Raw genomic sequence first — 24,905 nt, 5'->3', positions numbered from 1 at the left:
CAGGCAGATTCTTAACCACTGCGCCACCAGGGAAGTCCCTTTCTTCATTTTTAAAAATATTCACTGGTTTAAAGTGCTTTAATGTATTGGATATCTTTAATTAATTAATTACTTTTGTGGTTTATTGATTTATAACATTATATAAGTCTTATGAGTATGACATTATATTTTCACCTCTGTGTACCCTACAAAGTAAAGAGTACCTTTTATACTTGCAGAATTATGCACTGTTCTGGACTGGGTTGCCAGAAGGGTCCTTTTTCTTATTTTTCGTCGTGTGCAGCATTTCTCCTTACATCGCCATGAACAGTGTCAGCGATTACAAAGTAAGAAACGGGGGAAAAAAGAAAAGAAACTCGGGGACTTCAGTAGTTGTATTTTAAATGCTATGTGTTTTCTCACAGGAAAACCTTTTAACATATGTTTAAATTAGATAATGTACTTAAACATTATTTCTATCAAGTCAGAAATTTTACTTCTAAAAACACAAAGTACTTTTTTACTTCAAAATGACAGGAAAAGTGCAATAATCTGGTAGGGACTCAAATTAATCTAAACCTTCAAAGGGGAATATTACAAAACTTTCAACTACATTATTTCCTAACTACAAGGAAGAAATCATCTATGTCGTAATTGAGGACCAAAGTTAAGACTTGAAGCCACTTTCTACCGTGGAGAGTACAGTTTTTTGGTTGTATTCATATTGGGTCATGCTCATTAACCAGACAAAACAGTTACATCGAATTCAGATAAGTCATCTCTTACAATTCTGAGTCATTAACTCTCCCCGAGCATGTTTGGATAATGAAGAACTTGCTGTTCTTCAGATTACAAAATACCATTTCTTTTGAAGGAGACTTATGCCTTGATCATTAGGAGGTCTACTGCTCTATTTGTTCTTCATGAGCTGAAGTGGTTTTGTGACTCAAATCTATGAAATAAAATAATACTCAGTTTCAAAATGCCCACCTTGATGGAATTGGCTCTTTAGACCTCAGCTTCCTAAACAACGTGCACAGAATTAAAATTATTAAAATTTAAAAATATTAGATTTTTAAAAATAGGTTTTAAAATATTATATTAACAATTTTTAAGTATTCGAATATTAGATTATATTTATCTTTGCAAATCTTCCGATGTGTTTGCTTTGGATTTGGATTTCAACTGAATCTATGTATACGCTGTGTTTTTCCATTAGAAGAGAACTAAGTCCCAGCTGTGGATTTCAGGACTCTTCCCTTCTGCTTACTGGTGTGGTCAGGCCCTGGTGGACGTTAACCTCTACAATTTCATTCTCCTTTCAACGTATTCAGTTTTCTACGCAGCAAACATGGTGCACATTCATCTCGCAAGTCGAGCTGTGCTTGCTTTGGTGAGTAGTACATGACATAGACGGTGTCTTATACGGGAACTCATAGTAAATTTTAATATTGGTGCAATTTCATATAAGCATGAGGTTTTCAGTTTTATTTTGTCATACACCCAAACAAAAACCATGCAAAGTGCATGTGTAATGAGAAAAATAAAAATTTTTGTCACCTTGCCCTCAGTTTAGATTTCATTTTTTGACTTTGATATTTATTTGTATTATCTTCAGGCTGTCATTACGCTTGGTTACGCAGTTTCTCTTGTCTTCCTGACATACGTGATATCATTTATTTTTCGGAAGAGGAGAAAAAATAGTGGCCTTTGGTCATTTTGCTTCTATATGGTAAGTATTTGCACAGAGTTCTTCTTTAAACTTTTAATGTTACATTAAATATAGTCACGTTTACCTTGAGCGATGGGGAAAATTAATACCTTAAAATTACACCCTAGAAAGGGGAGGGGATGTAACGTGTTACTGAGTCAAAGATGTTCCCGGAGAATTCATGTACAGCCTTGACTAGAATTGATGGAGAACCTTACAGAGGACCTGATGCCCCAGATGCTATCACTGAGTTACTGGATCCTTCAGTGCACAGGGCTTCCTGGCAACACTAGAACCAAAATTGGCTTTATAGCGTTTGACAGTACAATCCATTTCTGCAGTCTTCACGAAGGTCTCTCTTAAACTCAGACTCTAATAATTTCAGAGATCAAAGAGGTTTTTATACCTCTGCCAGAGGAAGTATTTGTAAATATAAATGAAAGATTACTGAAAGTCCAAGATTACTCAAAACTTGGATGGAAATGTTTACCAAGACTCTGGAGATGCCTAATCTCAGCATTTCTGGTGCTTTTTAGCTGAAATCCCCAGCTGGTGGTTAAATGCCTGTCTTGTAGACACAGCTCCCAACTCTTGGGAGTAGGAGTCCTGAAATTATGAGAGGAACCCAACCAAAGCCCATCTGCTAAGAAAATATGTATGACATCATCCATCGATTTCCATAAGAAATTAGCCTTGGACTGTTCTGATCAGCAGTTAGCTGTTGACTTATCCCTTCTCAGTGGACAGGATTCTGATTTGGTGTCTCTAGATTGTATTTCTCGGTATTCAGCAGGTAGTGCCTATAGAGATACCTTACTTGGAAGACTGGCTTTGAGGCAATCATGAAGATTTGGTGCACCCAAAGTCTTTGCATTCATGCTTTGCATTGGGAATTTTTTTTGTTCGGTCAACAGACTTAATGCTTTTGCCCAATGTAAACCCAGATTCTGGGTAAGCAGAACAGATATCAGTCTGACTAATAGTTGATTTCTTTTCAGTCCGTACTCTTGTATATGTCCAGAAAAGGTGGATGAAGAATTCGTGTCCACACTTTGTGTATTCTAGTAGTTTCAACTCTGAACAAAGTCTCTTTTGGAGCCGATGTTCAAGCAGTGTCAGTGTTATTGGCCAGTACGGCTGTTGACAGGTCTGTTACTGTCAGGATGAGTGAGGGATGAAATATCCTAGTGAGTGACCTCAGAGACACTCTTTGAGCGTATTGGTCTTCAGTCCTAAGTCATCAGCAGCCTGGAGTCATGGTTCCTTTTTCTCTACTCTTTGTTTGGGCTCTCCTTAAACAGAAACCACTCCAGACTGAGATAAATGGGTGTCTAGATTAATGCCTTTTTGCTACGTGTCAAGCGAGAAGTCAGCCCCTGGTTTACCATACACTCACCATTCATCCTGCTTTGTACAGATGTGACAGTTTCTCAGATGAGGGCACACTCAACATCACCAGTAGAACCACACCTTCCTTACCCCTTTATCCTTCAGCTTCAGTGGAGAAGCAGAGTAGGGGTGGAGCTTTTCTTATGAATGCAGGCTCTGGAGGGATGTTTGGGTTGGAAAAAATGGGAAAGAATTTTCTCCGCCAGGTTTCAAAGTGCATCACCTCCAACAGAATATGACAGACCTTCCAGAACTTGATACACCAGAGTCTGCCAGAGCAGTAGCTTTCGTCTTGGCTTAGAGAGCAGAGACCGTTTTTTCCCTAATTCTTTATATAATAAGGGATGAAAGACTAATGAGGGCAAAGTTCCTTCAATACACGGTAGAAGGCAGAATCAAATCTGCGTTATCTTATCATGAATTCCTCCTGTGTAATTTCTCAGCTTCCAGTGAATAAATGAACAAACGAAGAAATTTGACTTTGTTATTTCTAAGGAAAGTCGTGATAATACAGACATCTTTTCTATTAGGTTTGTGGATTAATGTGATGATTAAGATCTTCTTACTGTGATATGAGCAAGCTTTAGCAAATAAAGGACCACGGCAGAGGAGTGAACATTTGACTCTCAAAAACCCTCTCTTTCAAATCGAAATATATCTACAGATGATTGGATACCTTTTTTCCTTTGCTGCTAATTATTTTTGAATTATTACGGATTAAAATAAGATAAAGCAGTATTGCAAAACCAAAGTAAATTCTGTAAAATAAAAATTTCTTTGTTCAAAATGTAAAAAACACACCATAGTATCACAGTATATTACTTATTTATGTTTTCTGATTATTTTCCCTTTTCCTGTCTCATCTTTGTCTACTCCAGCATACTTGTCCATTTCATTTTTATAGCATTGAAAAGAAGCTACATAGTTATGGAATACTGAAGTGTCAGATTTGAAGAAAAGTCAAGATTTTCTAGTATAATTCACCTCATTTGATGGAGGGAAAAAAATTAAGAAACCTGTTTAAAGTCACACAAAAATTAGTGACAGACTCAGGAATAAAATTGAGGTCCAGGAAGTCTATTTGGTCATTTTAGCTTTCACCTTAATCTCCAGATTTTTCATCTAAGGATTTTCTGTTGGAAGCTGAAGGTCATATATATTCTCATTAACAAAAGCTCCTCCCTTCCCTTCTCCCTTTGAAAGGGGTGTATCTGCATATGGAAAAATTCTCATGTGTTTGATGAGGACACCTACATCTTAAATATTTTCTCAAATATCAATGGACTGAGTATGTATGACGTGTAATATATGTCAACTTGCCTTGTAGACTGCAGTCATCACGTTTGGCATCATTATAATAAATCAATTCGACTTCCGTGTCTTGATGGTTTGCATGGTATTAGTTCCCTCAATGACCTTGGGTGGATTTATAGGTTTTTTGGAAGAGGTAAGAAATGTTACCGTGTCATTAATTTTGAACATGCGGCCTATTAAAGTGATTTGCCTAAATCTATAAAGACAGAAAGGAGGCTAGTGTTTTCCTGGGGCTGAGGTGGGAATGGGGGGGCGGTATCTCTCTGGGGTGATAGAAATGTTCTTATGTTGAATTGTGGTGACGCTCTCACAACTCTGTAAATTTACTAAAAATCCTTGAATCGTACACTTAAAATGAGTGAATTTTATGGCATGAAAATTTAACCTCAACAGTGCTATTTAAAAAACCTTTTTTTTTGTCTTTGCAGAGAGCCCACAAATACCAAATAAAATATCAAGACCCAAACTATGACCTGAACGCATCTGATCTTCTAGTATGCCTAATAGTAAGAAGGTTTTTCTATCTCATCGCCTACTTTTTGGATAGTTATCATTTACTGTAATAACTCCTTGATCTCGTCTGAAGTGTGCCAACTTTGAAAGTGTTTTTAAGAAAATCAGATAAAGCAATTACATTCAGACACGATTCTAAATCCTAGTTATTTTTATATGCCTGAATGGACTGCATAAGTCCAGAATTCAGTATAAAATTAGTTTTTCATGTTTATTTATCCTGTCTACGGCCCCCTCCAAATTTGAGAGAGCTTGTAAAAAAACACATGCCCTATAACTTAAATCCTTTGCATTAGAGATAAAAAAGCAAGTCAAAAAAAGAATGAAAGGGAAAAGTGATTGTACTAGTATGTTTAGGCTGAAGAAAACTACTGTCTTTGCATATGTGTCAGTACTTTTCTAGGCATAGAGCAAAAACAGAAGTCCTTGCCCTCGTGGGGCTTAAATTCTGGTGGAAGGAGGCAGGTAATAAACTAAATAAATAACACATGCTGGGTAAGATGGGTGCTTAGGAAAGGATGAACTTTGAAAATAAAGACCTGAAAGAGGCAAGGAAGCAAGCTGCAGGGATATCACAGGAGGAGCGTGTTCCCATAGGAGGGGAGAGGGTGACCCTGGCTTGTTTCAGGGTCAGCCAGGAGGCCAGTGTGGTTGGGGCAGAGTAACCACGGGGGAGAGTGGTACGAGAGAAGGCCACAGACGTAGCAGAGACAAGTGCGGGGCGGACAGAGGAGTTACGCAGAGATTCTGGGTCACGTTAAGAACCTTGAGTTTACTTTTCATAATCAAGGAGTCATCGGAGGGTTTCAAGTGAAGCGATGTGCTGTGACATGCTTTAAAAGAATAGCTGTAGGGCTTCCCTGGTGGCGCAGTGGTTGAGAATCTGCCTGCCAATGCAGGGGACACGGGTTCGAGCCCTGGTCCGGGAAGATCCCACATGCCGCGGAGCGACTAGGCCCGTGAGCCACAACTACTGAGCCTGCGCGTCTGGAGCCTGTGCTCCGCAACAGGAGAGGCCGCGATAGTGAGAGGCCTGCGCACCGCGATGAAGAGTGGCCCCTGCTTGCCGCAACTAGAGAAAGCCCTCGCACAGAAACGAAGACCCAACATGGCCATAAATTAATTAATTAATTAATTAATTTTAAAAAAAGAACAGCTGTAGTTACTGTGTTGAGAATAGTTGTTTGGGGCAAGGGAAGAAGAGGGAGACCCAGTAGCAAGGGGCTGTAATATCAACATTGAGCCATCACAGCGACCTGGGCCGGGGCGGGAGCAGCGCCAGGAGGGGTGAGGGGCCCTTGGGTTCTGGGTAATTTCGCAAGTAGGAGCAGATAACGTTTGCTAACGGACTGGATGTAGGCTGTACAAGAAGAAAGAAGGCCGGTTCCACCAAGCTGGATTGTTACTGTATAACTGGAATCCTCCCCTGATTTTTAAGAATGATTCACATCTATTTTATCCAAAGACTGAAAGACCACAGATTTGATTCTGTGGTCAAAACAGATTGAAACAGAATGTTTCAATAATATTTCATAATAATGAAATTATTATTATTATTTCAATAATATTTGTGAACTTATGCCTCAATGTAACAGTGTTTCTCTGCTCCTAGCCTTACTTTCAGGCTTTGCTTTTCATTTTTGTTCTACGATGCTTGGAAATAAAGTGTGGAAAGAAAATAATGCAAAAGGATCCTGTTTTCAGGTTGGCATAAAACTTACTTTCATACTTAATATCGTATTTTCATATTCCTAGATAGTGGCTGCACCACTGACCTCAAATTACTGATCTATATTGACAATTTATATTGACTGTAAACAGCATGATGATTTTCATGATGGTCAGTGGATTTCTGGCTGAACTGCCAGGAAATAGGAAACCCAGGCAGAGTTCTGCCACTAATGAGCTGAAGGGAGCTTTCAGCCTCTCAAAAATCTAATGAGTACTCAAATACGCCATCCTCTCATTCAAGAGGATTGCACATGCTTGACCAGAAGAGATGGGATGGAGTTGGTTTAGCAGCATAGCTCAGAGTGCTTCACCACTGGAGGGAATCCAGGTAAAAGGTACTAGGCAGATACTGGGTGTGAGTAGCGTGGGCTCAAAGTCTACAGAGAAAATGCAGGTGACCTGACTTTTAAGGAAGCAGCAGGACTTGCTGACAAATTTGAAAGGGTCAAAGATGCTTATTAGGAGAATGGCAGCAACACTGAGAAAGGGATTTGGCTGCTGGGACGGACCTTCTTGGCAAAAGCAGAAGCCATATTCACAGAGCCATCATCATGACCAGTGTATTGAAAGAAAGGTCCATGGTGAAATCACTGAGAAGCTGATTTTTGATGCATCTTTGACAGCTAGAAAAATCACATGTTGTGTATTTCATTTTCTCTGCAGAATTTCCCCTAAAAGTAGAGATGGTCGTCCAAATCCAGAAGAACCTGTAGATGAAGATGAAGACGTTCAGGCAGAAAGAATGAGAACGGCAACTGCCCTAACCATTTCCACAGAGGAGGTAGAAAAGCAAGCGACAGAATGGGTGTTAGCGGAGCTCTTCGAGGGCGGTCAAGAATGGGGGTTGATATGCTGGGTTTCGTTTAGAAAGTTTGCAGTTTGGTGCATTCAAGTAATTCTTAAACATGCAGGCGCCTCTTTTGAGGGTCCTGGATGCTCAGAGAACACAAATCACAGTGGTTTTATTTTTCTGAGAAAAATGGGCTTGGATATGTAGAGCTATAATTTCAAAACCAAAATTTTCATGAGTTGAAGAATTTATGTGACATTTGTTAAAAAATGCCAGGTAGAGACTAAGATTTTAAGGATTACTGTTCAGTTCGATTTTGATGTGGTGGTGTTTCCGTGAGCTCAGATAGTTCTGCTCGGGGAAGGCAAAGAGGCGGCATGAAGCTATGCTGTTATTTAGAAGCTAAGCTATGAAGCTATGCTGTTTACTCCGTCCATTGAGAAGCGAGAAGTATTGTCGGTGTCCATGAAGGCATGTTACGTTTGAAACAAGCAATATGGATGACAGGCAACTCAAAATGTGGTTTGGTTCATGACATAGGGCAGGAAAGGTTCCAGCAGGGGGAACACAGAAACGTAAAGTCTCTGGAGTTTAAGAGGAAAATCACGCTGTCATCTATTCCAGAAACCAGTCATAATTGCTAGCTGTCTACACAAGGAATATGCAGGCCAGAAGAAAAGGTGCTTTTCAAGGAGGAAGAAGAAAATAGCAGCAAGAAATGTCTCCTTCTGTGTTAAAAAAGGTTTGGAAGAGTCACTTTTTAAATTCGCCATTATTTTGAGAAAGGCCCACTGAACATCTAGGTTACAGGCACCGTTGTACTTGCTGAAGCATTCATTCATTCATTCATTCAACATATACTGTTTGAGTGTGCCAGGGGCTCTTTTAGGATCTGGAAATATAATTATGAAACAAACAGGCAAGTTCCTGACCTCATGGATTTTACATCCTCAGGGGGGTCGATAAACAAAAATGACTTATCAAGAGAAGTTTCAGATGTCATGCTGGCAAGTTCTGTGTGGAGCATTCAAGTATGCGAAATGACGGGAGTGACTTGGGCTGCATCCACTTAGGGTTAGGGGAGACGTTTCTTGAGCAGAGACACTTAAGCCAAGATCTAGGTGATAACGAGGTGCCAGCTACGTGAGCATGAAGAGATAAGAGAACCTCAGGTGGAGGAGACAGCAAGGGCAGGGACTCAGACACAGGCCCGCCTTTGGAGTGGTTAAGGCACAAACGGAGGTCAGCGGATGCCCCCGTGAACAGAAGGGGTGCAGTCAAAGAGGTGAGCAGGGCCCGATGAGGTGCAGCTTTGTGAAAAACAGCAGAGTTTAGACTTTATACCAAGTTAGTGGAATGCCACCAGAGGGTTTTTAGAGGCTTTTTGCCACCATTTAATTGGTACTTTGAAAAATATTACACTCTGGTTCTTGTTTGTTCATGAATTTGGGTGGTGGACAAGTCAAGAGGCTTTCATACCAGTTCAGATGAAAGATGATAGTGACACAGACACAAGTGGTGGAATTTGGGATGGAGAAAACGTCCCCGACTTCCCAAGTTTAGGAATGCATTTAGGTACTCAGCACATCAGCCATCTGCTATAAAAAAATATCTGGGCACGTTTTTTTCGCTGAAAACGTAATCTGAAAAAAAAAAAAAAGACCTATGTATTGATAGCAAATATCAATCACTAGGCTTTTTCAAAAATGTTTTATATAATTATAGGGGTTAAAGAACATGTTTTGGTGACATGGATTACATATACATTATAAATTTCAAAGTGGTACTGAGGGATGCACATATATCTCAGAAACTTATTGAAGAAACATGTTTATGTTATTCTTTTACTTCCAATATTGATAATGGGTAATTCTCTTTCAGGTGAAATTTTGGGATTGCTAGGACCTAATGGCGCTGGTAAAAGCTCATCTATTAGAATGATATCTGGGGTCATGAAGCCAACAGCTGGAGAGGTAGTGAAAATGAAGAAATGGTTTCCATTCCCAAAATAGACATGTTATAATATATATGGGTTATATCCTTGTAAGACTGTACTTTTAGTAGTTTAAATAGTTTTTTTTAATAAACATATGAAGTAATTTCTGTAATATTTCGCAAAAAATTTGGGTGATTTTTAGCTACAAGTCAGTTTCTTGAGTAATCATGTGATTGGAGAAAAGCTTGCACGTTTCTAAAACCAGCTCACTTTCTTAGGTGGAACTGACCGGATACGGTTCGGTTTTGGGTCATCAGGGGGACGGCAGCGTCCGGTTCCTGGGGTACTGTCCCCAGGAGAACGTGCTGTGGCCCATCCTGACAGCGCGCGAACATCTGGAGGTGTTCGCCGCGGTGAAAGGGCTGCGTAAAGCGGACGCCAGCGTTGCCATTTCACGGTACTGTGCGGTCATGAGGTTCCTCTGTGCCGAGATGCAGGGAGGCTGTACCATCACGAATAAAGAGTGGAGAGTAGGAATGACGTCTGCACCTTTCAGGGAGCGTCAGGGATAGAGCAGGGATGGAGGACAGGGTCTTGTTTCCTGCATCCCTGACCAAGGGATCTTTAAAAAAAAATAATTCCATAGAATAATTGTCGATGTCAAATGATACCATATGCTATCACTTATATGTGGAATCTATCAATAAAATACGACATAAATGAACTTATCCATGAAACAGAAACAGACTCACAGACGTAGAAAACAGACTGGTGGTTGCCAAGGGGGAGGGGCGAGGGGGGAGGGATGGAGTGGGAGTTTGGGGTTAGCAGATGCAAACTATTATATACAGGATGGATGAACAACAAGGACCTACCGTACAGCACAGGGAACTGTATTCAATGTCCTGTGATAAACCATAATGGAAAAGAATCTGAAAAAGAATGGATATATGTATATGAACGGAATCACTTTGCTGTACAGCAGAAATTAATACATTGCAAATCAACTATACTTCAATAAAATACATTTTTAAAATGTTAAATGAGTGAATAAACATGAATAATCATCTATTTCAGTTAGAATTCTAGTTAGTTTCAAAATTTTTTTATGAGATGAAAATCTCTCATGTTCAAAATAAACTTTTTTCTTTGATCATCAGTTTTGAGAATAATAGTGCCAAGGAGGGAACTCCAGTGCTGTAACCCTTGCATGTGATTTGCCTTTCCCCAGATACTCTTGATCTCACAGTCTCATCCTGTTTCCCATCAGATTGGCGGACGCCTTCAAACTGCACGAACAGCTGAATGTTCCAGTGCAGAAATTAACAGCAGGAGCTACTAGAAAGGTCTGTGCGGTGCGGGATGTTATTCTGAGAGCTGATGGGCTGGTGGCAGCAAATAGCGGCGTTTCTCTGCATTTCAGTTGTGTTTTGTGCTGAGTATCCTGGGAGATCCGCCTGTCCTGCTTCTGGATGAACCGTCTACAGGCTTGGATCCAACAGAGCAGCAGCACATGTGGTGAGAAGTTATCACCCTCAGAGCCAGGAGGACAAACCTTACGTACAAGTAGCATTTTAAACTGATCTTGGAAAAGCGAATCCACTGGTTCCTAATTGAGTGGAAACAATCCATGTTATTAGGAAAACAAATATTTAACAGGTAGACTCTCTAATAGTGCTTTATACGCATGTGGTATTCACATGGGAAAAAAAAAAAACACCTCTCGGTATTTTGTTGAAGCTTTAGGTCTTGCAATTTGGAATGTATTTTAATGTTGCCAATTATTGAGACGTCTATAACAGTTGCCTTAGAAACTGTTAACTTGCTGATATCTTTTCCTCATTTCCTTTTTTTCCGGCTTTCACCAAATCTGTCAAATTTGTTGACCCAGGTTTTCTTAGTTTTTAAATTCTTTTTACTTTCCTACGTAGGACTTTCTATTTGGAATTATAAAATTCTCCAGTCCACTTTCATATTTGTGACCGTCCAATATTTTCCCAACTTTTTTTTTTAACCAAATTTTATTTATTTATTTATTTAATCTTTTTGGCCGTGCTGCACGGCATGCGGGATCTTAGTTCCCCGACCAGGGACTGAACCCGTGCCCCCTGCGGTGGAGGCACGGAGCCATAACCACTGGACCACCAGGGAAGTCCCTCCCAACTTTTTAAAAGAACTTTGTTATGGAAATTTTATACAAATGGATAGAGAATTATTTATGAATCTATCAAACCAAGAGTTATTTGTATAAGGCCAATCTTCCTTCATCTTTACCCTCTGCCCCTTCTTTTCCCTACTCTCCCGTTATTTTGAAGCAAATACTAGGCAGTGTATCCTTCATGTATAAACAGTTCAGTTAGTTTCTCCAAAAGAAATGGAGTTTTTTTTATTAACTTAACCAGAATACCATCAGCACACCTAAAAATATTTTAAAACTTTTATCAAAACCTTCTCAGTATTCACATTGCCCTGTTTCTTTTCTAATTAGGATTTAAATATGATCCATAAATTGTATTTCATCTATAAAACTTCCCTTCTACCTCTTTTTTCCTACACTTTTTTAAAAAAATGGTGTTAATATTGGGGCTCATTCAGGCAGACGATCCAGGCAGCCATTAAAAACACGGAGAGGGGCGCCCTCCTGACCACCCATTACCTGGCCGAGGCCGAGGCCGTGTGTGACCGTGTGGCCATGATGGTGTCCGGAAGGCTGAGGTGGGTGTCTTTCCAGAGCCTGCACTTGACTTTCAGAACGAGATTTGCTATGAAAACGGCAAAAATCCCTGTGATCAGCTGGAGCCCTTCCTTTCCTCTACCTCAGGGACCCCCTTTCCCTACATTTGAAATTTAAGAATAACATGAAAAAAATTCAGGGGCAAGATTTTTTCCAGCATGTTTTCCTTTTTGCTCACAGATGCATCGGTTCCATCCAACACCTGAAAAACCACCTTGGCAAGGAGTACATTCTCGAACTAACAGTGAAGGAAACTTCTCAAGTGCCATTGGTCCACACCGAGGTTCTGAAGCTTTTCCCGCACGCTGCACAGCAGGAGAGGTGAAAGGAGCTTTTGATTGTGGACGAACGTGTTGGCTTTTCCCATCAGTGGTTTTTTTCCTGCTCTGTGGGAAGTTCAGGGGCTACTTGACTTCACAATCAAGTGAGGGACCTCAAAAATGGATTTAAGTCTTCCAGATTATGATATTTGGGAGCTACCCAGAAAGCTGTGCCCCCTAGGGAGACTTGGGGACACCCAACCTGGGCCTCCTCGGCCATCCAAGGCTGGTCCCCAGCTCTGCAGGGGAACTTGGGAAAAACGGGGGAAGGGATTTCTGATGACTTGGAGCTACACAAGACTGCAGCGGGGCCCATGACACCTTCCTTAGGCTGCTCTAAAAGATGTAAATAGTTACAATTTTAAAGACGCAACTGTTTAGGATGAACCATCCTCATAGGAAAGAAACAGCAATTGAGACCGTCAAAGAATGTCCCTTTCGTGGAGTTTTCATGCCTCAAAATGTAGAATAGAAAGGCATATGTGTGTGAGCACATGGGAATATGGGTGTTGTTTTTTCAAGGGGAGGGCAGGGGCGTGGAGCAGGAACTGAGTTTGAAATTTCTTGGAGGGATAAGCACAGCAAAAAAGCAGGGCGTAACAGTGGCTGTTTGCCTTTTGGCACAGTTCAAATGTAATGGAATTATCTAAGGGATACGCCAGGGCACGTAATTCAGTCCTATTCCCAGACCCTCAGGGTCACAAATCCAAGAAGCGGTTTTGATGAGTAGATGGAAAGGTCATGAGAGGGGGTGCTGGGCTGAAGAGGGCCCGACCGGGAGGTCTGGCAGCTTTAGGGCTGCCTGGGAGCGTGGGGCCTGAGGTCATACAGCCAGGAGTAGCGCAAGGAAACGATGGCAAAAATCAGTTCCGGCTCGTCCTCTCCTTTGAGGCGTCAACTACAAGTTGGCACTTGCCATCTGCCTCTACAAGGGTTAAATCATGAACTGCTGCAGCTGCTGACTTTCAGCACCCCCTGAAAGGAATTCAGGGTGGAGATCAGGAATGAGGTGCTCTGTGCTCTGGGAAAAACTGGCAGAACAGGTCTTGAGACAGAAATTTTCAGAAGGTTTTCTGAGCCCAATTCTTGTATCTCCTCCTATCTAGAAAAGCACTAAAATCCTTCATGGTGACGTCTGCTCCTCGTGACTAGCAGAAACCTGCAAAAAGCATGTGCTTGATTGCATGTACTCCCCTTCACCAAAATCACACACATACTGACCTTCCCCCCTGCCTCTTTGGAGCAGTTTCTCAGAGCTCTCTGAAATGCTGTCTCCCGGGCTAGAGTCCTCATGTTGCCCCAAATAAAACTTAACTCACAGCTTTCACGTTGTGCATTTTTAAGTCAGCAGATGCCAGGAAAGTTTTGTTTAAAGGGATTTGAATCCCTACGCTATTATGACTCTCAGTCTCAACTTTGTACCTTTCCTTCACTTTCTGGTGACAAGGATGAAATATTAAGTGGGGACTCGTTCCAGCCTAATTTGAACTAACCAAAGGGATTCGTTCAGAATGTCTGTGTTCCGCAGGAAAAAGGTTTGCATAGACTAAGCATAAAAGTAATTATACTGGATCATTTCCAACCACCAGCCACCAAAGCCACTGTAAGAAATGTCCATTGATAAATTATTTTACCTGTTTCAGATGGAAGCCATACATTAATTTGCACTGATTTTATTTTTAAAAGGAAATTGCTGTCAATGTCAACATTTATTTTGATGGTCATTTTTTTCCCTTGAAACTCAAGGTCAAGTATGACATTTTTCTATTTCTAGGTGTTCCTCCTTCTTGGCCTATAAACTGCCCACAGAGGATGTTCGCCCCCTGTCTCAGGCCTTTCACAAATTAGAAGCAGGTAAGAATGACCGTTTTTAAATAAAACTTCTGAAGAAGTAATCAAAAATTAGATAATATTTTTGGATTTAGCTTTATTTTTTTCGTTTCTTAATTGAGGTACAGTTGATTTACAATATTATGTTAGTTTTAGGTGTACAACATAATGATTCAAAATTTTTATAGATTATACTCCATTTAAAGTTATTATAAACTGTTGGCTATATTCCCTGTTCTGTACGATAGATCCTTGCAGCTTATTTATTTTATACATAGTAGTTTGTACCTCTAATCCCCTGCCTTTATCATGCCTCCACCCCCCCCCTTCCCTCTCCTGACCGGTAACCACTAGATTGTTCTCTAGATCTGTGAGTCTATTTGTGAAATGTTTCGTTATGTTCATTTGTTGTATTTTTTAGATTCCACACATAAGTGATAACATACAGTATTTGTCTTTGACTTACTTTACTAAGAATAATGCCCTCCAGGTCCATCCATGTTGCTGCAAATGGCAAAATTTCTGTTCTTTTTTTTTTTTCCTGTGGCCGAGTAGTATTCCATTCTGTATAGATATGTACCACATCTTCTTTATCCATTCGTCTACAGATGGACACTTAGGTTGCTTCCATATCTTGGCTACTGTAAGTAATGCTGTTATGAACATTGGGGTGCATGGATCTTTTCGAATCACTGTTTTTGTTTTCTTTGGATATATGCCCAGGAGTGGGATTGCTGGATCATATGGTAGCTCTAGTTTTAGTTTTTTGAGGAACCTCCATACTGTTCTCCATACTGGCTGTATCAATTTACCTTCCCACCAACAGTGCGAGAGGGTTCCCTTTTCGCCACACCCTCTCCAGCATTTGTTATTTGTGGTCTTTTTGATGATACCCATTCTGACAAGTGTGAGGTGATATCTCATTGTGGTTCTGATTTGCATTTCTCTGATGATTAGTGATGTTGAGTATCTTTTCATATTCCTCTGACCATCTGTATGTCTACTTTGGAAAAATACCTATTCAGGTCTTCTGCCTATTTTTTAATCAAGCTGTTTGTTTGGGTTTTTTTGGTTTTATATGAGCTGTTTATATATTTTAGATTTTAACCCCTTTTCAGTCATATCAAAAAGACCCCAAATAGCCAAAGCAATCTTGAGAAAGAAAAATGGAGCTAGAGGAATCAGGCTCCCTGACTTCAGACTATACTACAGAGCTACAGTAATCAAGACAGTATGGTACTGGCACAAAAACAGAAATATAGATCAATGGAACAGGATAGGAAACCCAGAGATAAACCCACGCACCTATGGTCACCTAATTTATGACAAAGGAGGCAAGGATATACAATGGAGAAAAGACAGTCTCTTCAATAAGTGGTGCTGGGAAAACTGGACAGCTACATGTAAAAGAATGAAATTGGAACACTCCTTAACACCATATAAAAATAAACTCAAAATGGATTAAAGACCTAAATGTAAGACCAGACACTATAAAACTCTTGGAGGAAAATATAGGAAGAACGCTCTTTGACATAAATCACAGCAAGATCTTTTTTTGAGCCACCTCCTAGAGTAATGAAAATAAAAACAAAAATAAACAAATGGGACCTAATGAAACTTAAAAGCTTTTGCACAGCAAAAAAAACCCATAACTGAAATGAAAACACAGCCCTCAGAATGGGAGAAAATATTTGCAAATGAAGCAACTGACAAGGGATTAATCTCCAAAATATACAAACAGCTCATGCAGCTCAATATCAAAAAAACAAACAACGCAATCAAAAAAAAAAAAGGATGGAGGACCTAAATAGACGTTTCTCCAAAGAAGACATACAGATGGCCAAGAGGCACATGAAAAGATGCTCAATATCCCTAATTATTAGAGAAATGCTGATCAGAATTACAATGAGGGGCTTCCCTGGTGGTGCAGTGGTTAATAGTCTGCCTGCCAATGCAGGGGACACAGGTTTGAGCCCTGGTCTGGGAAGATCCCACATGCCACGGAGCAACTAAGCCCATGTGCCACAACTACTGAGCCTGCGCTCTAGAGCCCGTGAGCCACAGCTACTGAGCCCGCGTGCCACAACTACTGAAGCCCGCGTGCCTAGAGCCCATGCTCCACAACAAGAGAAGCCACCGCAGTGAGAAGCCTGCGCACCGCAACAAAGAATAGCCCCCGCTCAGCGCAACTAGAGAAAGCCCACGCGCAGCAATGAAGACCCAGTGCAGCCAAAATAATAATAATAATAATAATAATAATAATAAACAAATAAATAATTTTTTTTAAGTTTAAAAAAAAAACTACGAGGAAGTATCACCTCACACCAGTCAGAATTGCCATCATCAAAAGATCTACAAACAATAAATGCTGGAGAGGGTGTGGAGAAAAGGGAACCCTCTTGCACTGTTGGTGGGAATGTAAATTGATACAGCCACTATGGAGAACAGTATGGAGGTTCCTTAAAAGACTAAAAATAGAACTACCATATGACCCAGCAATCCCACTACTGGGCATATAGCCTGAGAAAACCATAATTCAAAAAGACACATACACCCCAGTGTTCATTGCAGCACTATTTACAATAGCCAGGACACAGAAGCAACCTAAATTTCCATAGACAGATGAATGGATAAAGAAGATGTGGTACATATATACAATGGAATATTACTCAGCCATAAAAAGGAACGAAATAGGGTCATTTGTAGAGACGTGGATGGACTTAGAGACTGTCATACAGAGTGAAGTAAGTCAGAAAGAGAAAAACAAATATCGTATATTAATGCATATATGTGGAATCTAGAAAAATGGTACAGATAAACCTATTTGCAGGGCAGGAATAGAGATGCAGACGTGTGGACACGGGGCTGGGGGGAGGGGGGATGAATTGGGAGATTGGGAATGACATATATACACTGCCATGTGTAAAATAGTTAGCTAGTGGGAACCTGCTGTATAGCACAGGGAGGTCAGCTCAGTGCTCTTTGGTGACCTAGGTGGGAAGGATGGTGTCAGGGGGAGGGAGGTCCGAGAGGGAGGGGATATAATGTATATGTACAACTGATTCACTTCATTGTACAGCAGAAACTAATACAACATTGTAAAGCAACTATACCCCAATAAAAAAAACAATAAATAATTATAATATCAACAAAAAAATACGTATTTATATTGATGCTATGACTTTTCACTACTACATTCTTTCACCAAGCATTTGTTCATTCAGCTCTATATTCCATTTATATCAATTATTGGCAGTTTTGTTTCAGATGACTTTGAAAAGATGGTTGGTAATAGATAAATTGTAAGCATCTACTACTAGTCTTTTTTTTTCAGTGAAACATAACTTTAACCTGGAAGAATACAGCCTCTCTCAGTGCACCTTGGAAAAGGTGAGTCAACCTGTATGGTTTGGTATCATTCCTGTAAATTTCACATGAAAGTGGCGTGCATGCTTTCTGTTTATTTAGAAGACAATCAACAGCTTGCTAATTCTTTGTGCTTCTTCTTTGGCACATGTTTAGGTGTCCTTAGAGCTTTCTAAGGAGCAGGAGCTGGGAAATTTTGATGAAGAGGTTGATACAACCATGAGATGGAAACTCCTTCCTCATTCAGAAGACCCTTGAAACCTCAGACCTAATCATTCTTTGTTGATGTCTTATAAGCTTATGTCATATGTAATAATTAGCAGTGTATATAATTAAAAAATTATTAACATCAATATTAGGTATATTTTGTATATTTAGTCAATAAATGAATAAATTTAAAAAATTATTCTTCCCTTTAACTTTTGGAGTGGTAGAAGATCTATAATAAAGGCAATACAAAGTATTAGAAGAGATACCTGAAGAGCCATGCATAGGGTGTTGTGAAAATAAAGCCACACATTTGGAATTTTTTGAAATATGACTTTTTTAGAAGTATGACGACTTTCTAAAATTCCCTTGCTGACAAAGGTGAGGGACGTATTCAACAGCTAGAAACTGCATGATTGTTGCAGACCAGTTTGTGATACATTGGGTGTATGAGTTTGCTTTAATACACAGGTACAACCCAGGGTCTTCCTCTGAAACCTCTTCAGAAATTGTTTTAAAAGTCACAGGATTAGGAGTTCCTCGTATTCACAAATGAACAAGCATGTGCTCTGGAAAAGTAGTTCAAATATACCTTTTGAAAACAATGAGAATCACAGCAGTATTTGTTCAGATTTTCAAAAGTTTGAGTATGTTCTTATGATTGTGGGGGGCACTGATTTCCTGTATCACCTGATCAGTAGTTTTCTGTGTATTTACTGCTATTTTAAGAAGATATATGCACACATGTGCGCATATCTTTTGTATTACCCAAAGTCTGTGCTAGCTTTACATATTATTTTATTTTTTCCCTTAAACAATAGCTACTTCATTTTGAATATCATCAGAAAATTTTTTGAAGACAAAGCAGTATTCTTGCTGCTTTCTGAGGGTGATACGTTGCATAACTTTTTAAAAAGTTGTTATGCTCATAGAAGAAAATGTGTATAATAGAGGAAAATATAGAAATTGAATATACTGAATAAAAGAGTCACTACCATTTCTCCATACCCCCCAATCAACTATTTCCTTTTTTCTTTAGTGCATTTTTTACATGGTTAGAATCATGATAGTACATATAATTTCCTGATTAAATACATATGCATATTTGCTGATATAACATTGAAATTGTTTTAATTTACTTTTAAACTTATGGTGAGGTTGCAGCTTTATATGTTTGCATTTTATTTTGTGTTATTTGTATTCTTTGTTCATTTATGATTGTACTTTAATCTTTTTCTTATCCATTTTATAAACTTTTTACATGGTTAAATATTTTATCTGTGTATTTTACATATATCATAATTATATCTGGAACATTATATTTCCAAATCTATGATAAATGACTTATAGTTTACTGTTTATTCAGGAGCCCTTAGTACCCTACAAAAGTAAATCCATATCACAATGAGAGCTGATTTTAAATTATTTCTAAACTCAAGCAATAAATAATCCTGTCTTGCTCAACTGTGTAACATGACAACATATACAATCATTTTACATAACAGTATGATGAAATCTTTACTTACACTCTTTATAAATGATATATTTTCTTAACTGTTATAGAAATATGTTTACAAAGTACTGAATAACCAATATCAGATGTAGTACTATGAATATTTTAAAAGATTAATCTGGATGTAGTTTGCTAAAACCATCATAATACAGTTGTTTTTGAAGATATTAACTTTTGTTTTTATTAGGATTGTGTTGAAGAGCAGGTGATTGGGTTCCAAAAGAGAAGGTCATTAGAACAAAACAAAGGAAGGGATTTTTTTTAAAAAAGGATAGAGAGTTTGCACCATCTCTAATTTTATTGTGGACAGGTCTTGTACTGGGTTTGTTCTCTGTTTTCCTAACATCCCCTTGCAGGGGAAGCTGACTTCCCCTTCTTTGCCTCACAGTTCCCTTCTTTGCCTCACAGTTCCCTTCTTTGATGGGTGGCTTCCAGTTGGGTTTGACCAACCCAACAGAAAGTAGCAGCAAGAGACGGGAAGAGAAAGGTCAGAGGGTCTCTCTCCTCCTCCCGCTGCTGTAGTTTCAGATCTCAAGCAGTAGATGCATCTTTCCAGGCCTATAATCTTTGTCCCCCTCCGGTTACACCCACTTGCTTCTGCCTCCCCCCTCCCCGTACTGTTGACCCCAGGACCCCTCTCTCACCTAGTCCACACTCAGCCACCAGCAATTCATCAAAATCCCCATTTAAGTGTTTGCTCCTACCAGCTTATGGCTCTAGTGGCTTCTGCTCTGCGTAAGCTGATCTTGGCTGTGATTCTCTGTATTCACTTGTGTAAAAAAATAAGAAATATATACCTTGATCTCTGCCCCTAGTTTCTGCTAATATTTGGTCTTTGACTCTGAGCTTCTAAACCCTCATAATTTCCTGAGCAATAGGAGTGTCTGACACAGAGCTCCTAAGTTCCTTGGAATTTCCTGGGCGATAAGTGCATCTTTTATTCTAACGTGGCAATTCTTGGTGGGCTCCTGGATGGGGCTAGTCACCAGAAAGACTAAGCTATGATGAAAAACTTGGTACTTTCAGCCTCATCTCCCATTCTCGGGAGAGGGGAGTGGGGTTGTACATTGAGTTAATAATTGATCATGCCTACCTGATGAGGCCTCCATAAAAATCCCAAAAGTACTGGGTCCAGAGAACTTCTGGGTTGGTGAGCACATCCACATGCCAGGAGGATGGTACACCCCAGCTCCTGTGCTCAGGGCCCTTCCAGACCCTATGACTCCCTTCATTTGGCTATTTATCTGAATCCTTTATCACATTCTTTTTATATAATAAACCTGTAAACCTAAGTAAGTTTCCTTGAGCTCTGTGAGCTGTCCTGGCAAATTGTTGAACCCAAGGCGGGAAGTCACAGGAAGCCCAGTTTATAACCAATTGGTCAGCAGCACAGATGACCAGCTGAGGACTCGTAATTAGCATCTGTAGTGGGAGTAGTTTTGTGGGACTGAGGCTTAACCTGTGGGATCTGACAATAACCAGAGAGCTAGTGCTAGAACTACACTGAATTGAATAGAATTCTCCAACACCCAGGTGGTGGTGGAGAGTTGCTCACTATGGCTCAAAACCCACACGTATGGTGGCCAGACGTGACGTGTGCGGGCAAAAGAAAACAGGGTATTTTTCCTAGACATTTGGTGTCAGTGAAGTGGAATTTGCTAGAACGGCTCTGGCTCATGGAAATATGCAGGTTGGGAAAAGAAAGAATGCAAGGGCAGGGGATGGAGAACCTTTGGTCCCTGATAGCTACCCCCATCACCCGCGGTATAAACATCAGCTACCAAAGGTAACACTTACCAGTGGAATTAGAGATGAGAGTAGACGCAATGGTTCATTGGACATGCAAGGAAATGCAGAACAATAAGCATGCTAAACATACAATCCCTATGTCATTATTGTCTATAGCAGCTAAAGTGAGAGAAAGTGCTGAGCTGGACCTTGATGCTGGACAAAGCTCAGTTTTGGGTCAGTCTTAGCTTTGACCGCTAACCTCAAAGCTGCCTGCAAAGGGAAAAATCATGCCAGGAAAGTACCTCTGTGGCCTCCAGTCTCCAAAAAGGAAGTCAGTGTGGTGGAGGAAAAAAAAAAACAAGAAACTACCGAGGCAGGGGGTATAGTGTGAAGTTGTCTCATCTTTTGGACTAGTATCATCAACTTCCTGAAGAACCTTGACTCAAATGGATTGTGAGAGTGACTAATTTGGGGGCTGTGTCTGGTTTTGAGGGCTGCAGAGGGGAAGGGCATGGTGGGGTCTCACGGGACCTGCAGCTCACAACTGAACAGTCACAGATGGCTATATGTGATCCAGACACACAGAGGGTTATTCTTGAGGGAATGGCCAGCCTGGTGGATGGGATAAAAGCCACCGTAAAATGCATTTATCCTGAAAAGGATGACTGCCCGCCTGCCCCAGGAAATGCCTGGTGGAATCTCAGATGAGACAGTTGATATGCTTCAAAGGCTAGTGAGATTGGGTTTATGAGGACTGGGGCATTCACCCACTGAATACGCCTTTTACCAGGTTACGGTAAATGCGGTGATTAAGGGGGTGTCTTTTACATGGGCACCCCATGTGACATTGCTCTTGCGAAATCCAACAGTTTGAGAAGCTTTATCAGATTTGCTGTCTCATTTTCCCCGTAGGGATCTATCTTACTGATACCAAGGCCACTAAAGAGAGAATGAGGAGAGGCAGAAAGAAGAGTCAAGGTACTTGACCTAGGAGGGGGCAAGTTTTCAAGAAGGTTAATGAGAAATGGGATGAATGTGGTGGACCTGGGTGGTGTCAATGCAGCACTGCGGAAGGTTGGGTGGACCAGTGGCACTCCAACGTCAGAAGGCCCCAAAGAAGTTCACTCCATTTACCCCAGTTTGGAAGAATTAAGAAAAACGGAAGGCAAACGTTATGATCAGATACCCCACCCAGAATGGCCTGGGGTAGTGGCTAAGCAGATTAATTATCATAAAGATTGAAGGAGAGGCCAGAATCTTCTGGTCCTACATGGTGGGGATCCAAGGCCACATGCACATGTGTGGGTTACTGGCCAGGAAGGGGGAGAGGCTTTTCTGGGACTCCTTAACCCAAGAGCCCAGTGTACTGTGATTGGAAACCTGTTGGTGAAGTCTTAATGGCAGCTAAATTTAGATAGGATAAGAAGATGCAAAGGCTGATGGGATTAAGGTGAAAATGTAGGCAAAAAGTAAATTTTTAAGCAAAGTTCATGTGAAGTGATCAAGTCTCCGTTACCTGAATATATCAGTATTATTGGGATGGATATTATGTCTGACTGGAGATTGCTTTGTCTACCTAATATTGTAGACAGAAAGCACGCAAGTCCACCCTCAGGCCTGTCTTAACTGGATGCACTGAATGGGAACCAGTAGAACTGCCCAAACCCACACAGGTAGGTAATTTAAAACAATATAGAGTAGTTGGTGGCCAAAAAGAGATGACCACTTTAACTAATGACATGCTAGAAGCTGGAGTTCTGGGACCAATGAATTCTCTGTCCCGTGACAAAGGCTGGTAGCTCATGGAGACTAACAGCAGAGGTCCTTCTAAATAAAGTTGCACGGCGATAGCCTCAGCAGTTCTGGACATGGTTTCAACCACACACACACACACACACACACACACACACACACACAAAATACAACAAGCTAGAGGAGACTTGTACTTAGTAATTGTTTTTGCAAACACTTTCTTCTCCATTTCAGTCTTGCAAAAGAGCCCGTTGTAGTTCAGGTTCACAGGAGAAGGATCCCAACTTGTTTGCTGTGCTCTCGTGGGTTATCTAAACTCACCAGCTTCCTGTCATAATTTGGTCAGAAGGGATTTGGACTTGATGGGGGTCTCCAGTGTAATAAGACACCATATTGATGACGTTATGATAATACTGGAAATGGAAGACACCATATTAATGATGTCATGAGTTCAATGTAATGGTGACTCATATAGCCAACCAAGGCTGGATTAATAAATCCAGCAAAAGTCCAAGGACCTGCCCTGACAGTAAAATCCTTAAGAGTAAGTTGGGCAGGAGCCACCAGGATAATCCACGAGCAACTAAAAATAAACTGCTGCCGTTCCCCACCCCTAGGACCAAACAAGAAGCGTGGCGTTTGGTTTACTGGATTTGGGGAATGCATATTCCATGTCTGGGAATATTGCTAGTCCTAGGCGAAAGACCACCCTAAAGAAAGCCATATTTGAGTGTAGACCCAAACAAAAGCAGGCCATGTCTGAATTTTAAAAAGCAATTCATCTCTTAACACCTTTGGGCCCCTATGAGTCCAGATTTCAGGGCTGTGGTTTGCCCTGAGACCTCACTCTTGATGGGTCCAAGGCACATCATTGATTTTCAGTTTGCTTAACTTTTTCTTGTCGTTAGGATGGGAATGCTGACTTCCAAGCTCTCCACATGTCAGAGGTGAAGAAACTGAATCTTAAATTTTATTGATTTCTAATGAACTAACATTTAAATTTAAATACCCACTTGGGGCTAGTGGCTGCCATATTGGACAATGCACTTTTAATCAGTATTTCTGTCCTTATCCTGAACTGTAAGATCTCCAGAGAATTTAACCCTGATCATGGCTCTCTCTTCTACCATATAATTGCTGGTTGATATTTTAGTCCCATATCATGTTTAACACCCTCCCTCCCCCAACTCTAATTAGTCATTGTCATCATTACTTTCTTTGCACAGTCAATATTTATTTAGTTTACCAATGTGTTTATTAGTTTCCAACATCCAACTACTTCCTTTTGGGTTCAATTTCTTTCTTCTTGAAGGAGATCCAATATAAGAGATATTATCCATTATCAGAGAGATCTATAAAAGAGAAATCTCAGATTTTGTTTGACAAATGTGACTATTTTATCCTTACACACAAATCATATTTTAGCTGGTTTATCAATCAGCCTTTGCCAAACCACCTCAGAACTTGCTTGCTTAAGTTTGCACTCTTTTTTTAGCTTTGTTTTCTTGTCTTATTTCCGGTGTCTGGCAGAAATAAGACAAGAAATAATTTTATTCATCCATTTTAAAATGGGACAGAGGAAGACACATCAGCAGTGGTTTGACCGTTGATAGAAATCTTGCTATTGTCTTTAAAATTACACTGTGTGATATTTTAGTGCAAATGATCAATTCAAAGGTAACTGGCCCAACATTTTCTTCAGCTTTTTAAAGTTTTACACTAAGTAAACCAGAAAACTTGCAAAAAGGACTCCTGGGGTTGGCTTTAGAAAAGTAATGAAGTAATGATTGTACATTGTAAACAATACTTTTAGATGACTGAATACATTTTTGCTTGAAGTTCTCATTGAATATACAAAAAGGTAATGGGCAGTAATAATTTCTATGAAGAACAAAAAGCTCATGCAAAATTTAAGATAAATGGATTCAATCAAATATCTGAAAAACAAAGATAGGAAAGATTAACAGCCAGAAATGTTATGGGGTGAGTCTGGGATTTCCTAGTCTCTGATGGAGAAGGAGCTGAAATTTCCCAGGCTCTGTTCAGGCATCCCACACTGGGTTGCCATCTACCATCACTTTCTGCATTC

General features: G+C 40.2%; 1 protein-coding gene and 1 pseudogene across 4 annotated transcripts in view; both read left to right on the top strand.

Annotated features, from left to right (window-relative positions):
* ABCA6 (ATP binding cassette subfamily A member 6) overlaps positions 1-19,057 on the top strand; it is a 61,696-nt gene extending 42,639 nt beyond the window's left edge. For all 4 annotated transcript variants that reach the window (XM_068530736.1, XM_068530735.1, XM_068530737.1 and 1 more), the window contains 17 exons: positions 219-326; positions 1,199-1,372; positions 1,598-1,711; positions 4,407-4,526; positions 4,822-4,899; positions 6,519-6,610; positions 7,301-7,418; positions 8,052-8,169; positions 9,309-9,400; positions 9,642-9,820; positions 10,634-10,709; positions 10,787-10,881; positions 11,959-12,078; positions 12,278-12,418; positions 14,192-14,271; positions 17,582-17,637; positions 17,770-19,057. In XM_068530736.1, the coding sequence (XP_068386837.1) occupies positions 219-326; positions 1,199-1,372; positions 1,598-1,711; positions 4,407-4,526; positions 4,822-4,899; positions 6,519-6,610; positions 7,301-7,418; positions 8,052-8,169; positions 9,309-9,400; positions 9,642-9,820; positions 10,634-10,709; positions 10,787-10,881; positions 11,959-12,078; positions 12,278-12,418; positions 14,192-14,271; positions 17,582-17,637; positions 17,770-17,871 (1,863 nt within the window). In that variant the 3' untranslated portion in view covers positions 17,872-19,057. The remainder of the gene's footprint in view (positions 1-218; positions 327-1,198; positions 1,373-1,597; positions 1,712-4,406; positions 4,527-4,821; positions 4,900-6,518; positions 6,611-7,300; positions 7,419-8,051; positions 8,170-9,308; positions 9,401-9,641; positions 9,821-10,633; positions 10,710-10,786; positions 10,882-11,958; positions 12,079-12,277; positions 12,419-14,191; positions 14,272-17,581; positions 17,638-17,769) is intronic.
* Positions 1,839-3,536, top strand: LOC137754194 (protein transport protein Sec24A-like; annotated as a pseudogene).
* Positions 19,058-24,905: the final 5,848 nt, after the last annotated feature.

This window comes from Eschrichtius robustus, chromosome 20, assembly GCF_028021215.1.
Source record: "Eschrichtius robustus isolate mEscRob2 chromosome 20, mEscRob2.pri, whole genome shotgun sequence".
NCBI lineage: Eukaryota > Metazoa > Chordata > Mammalia > Artiodactyla > Eschrichtiidae > Eschrichtius > Eschrichtius robustus.
This window is presented reverse-complemented; position numbering and strand designations above follow the sequence as displayed.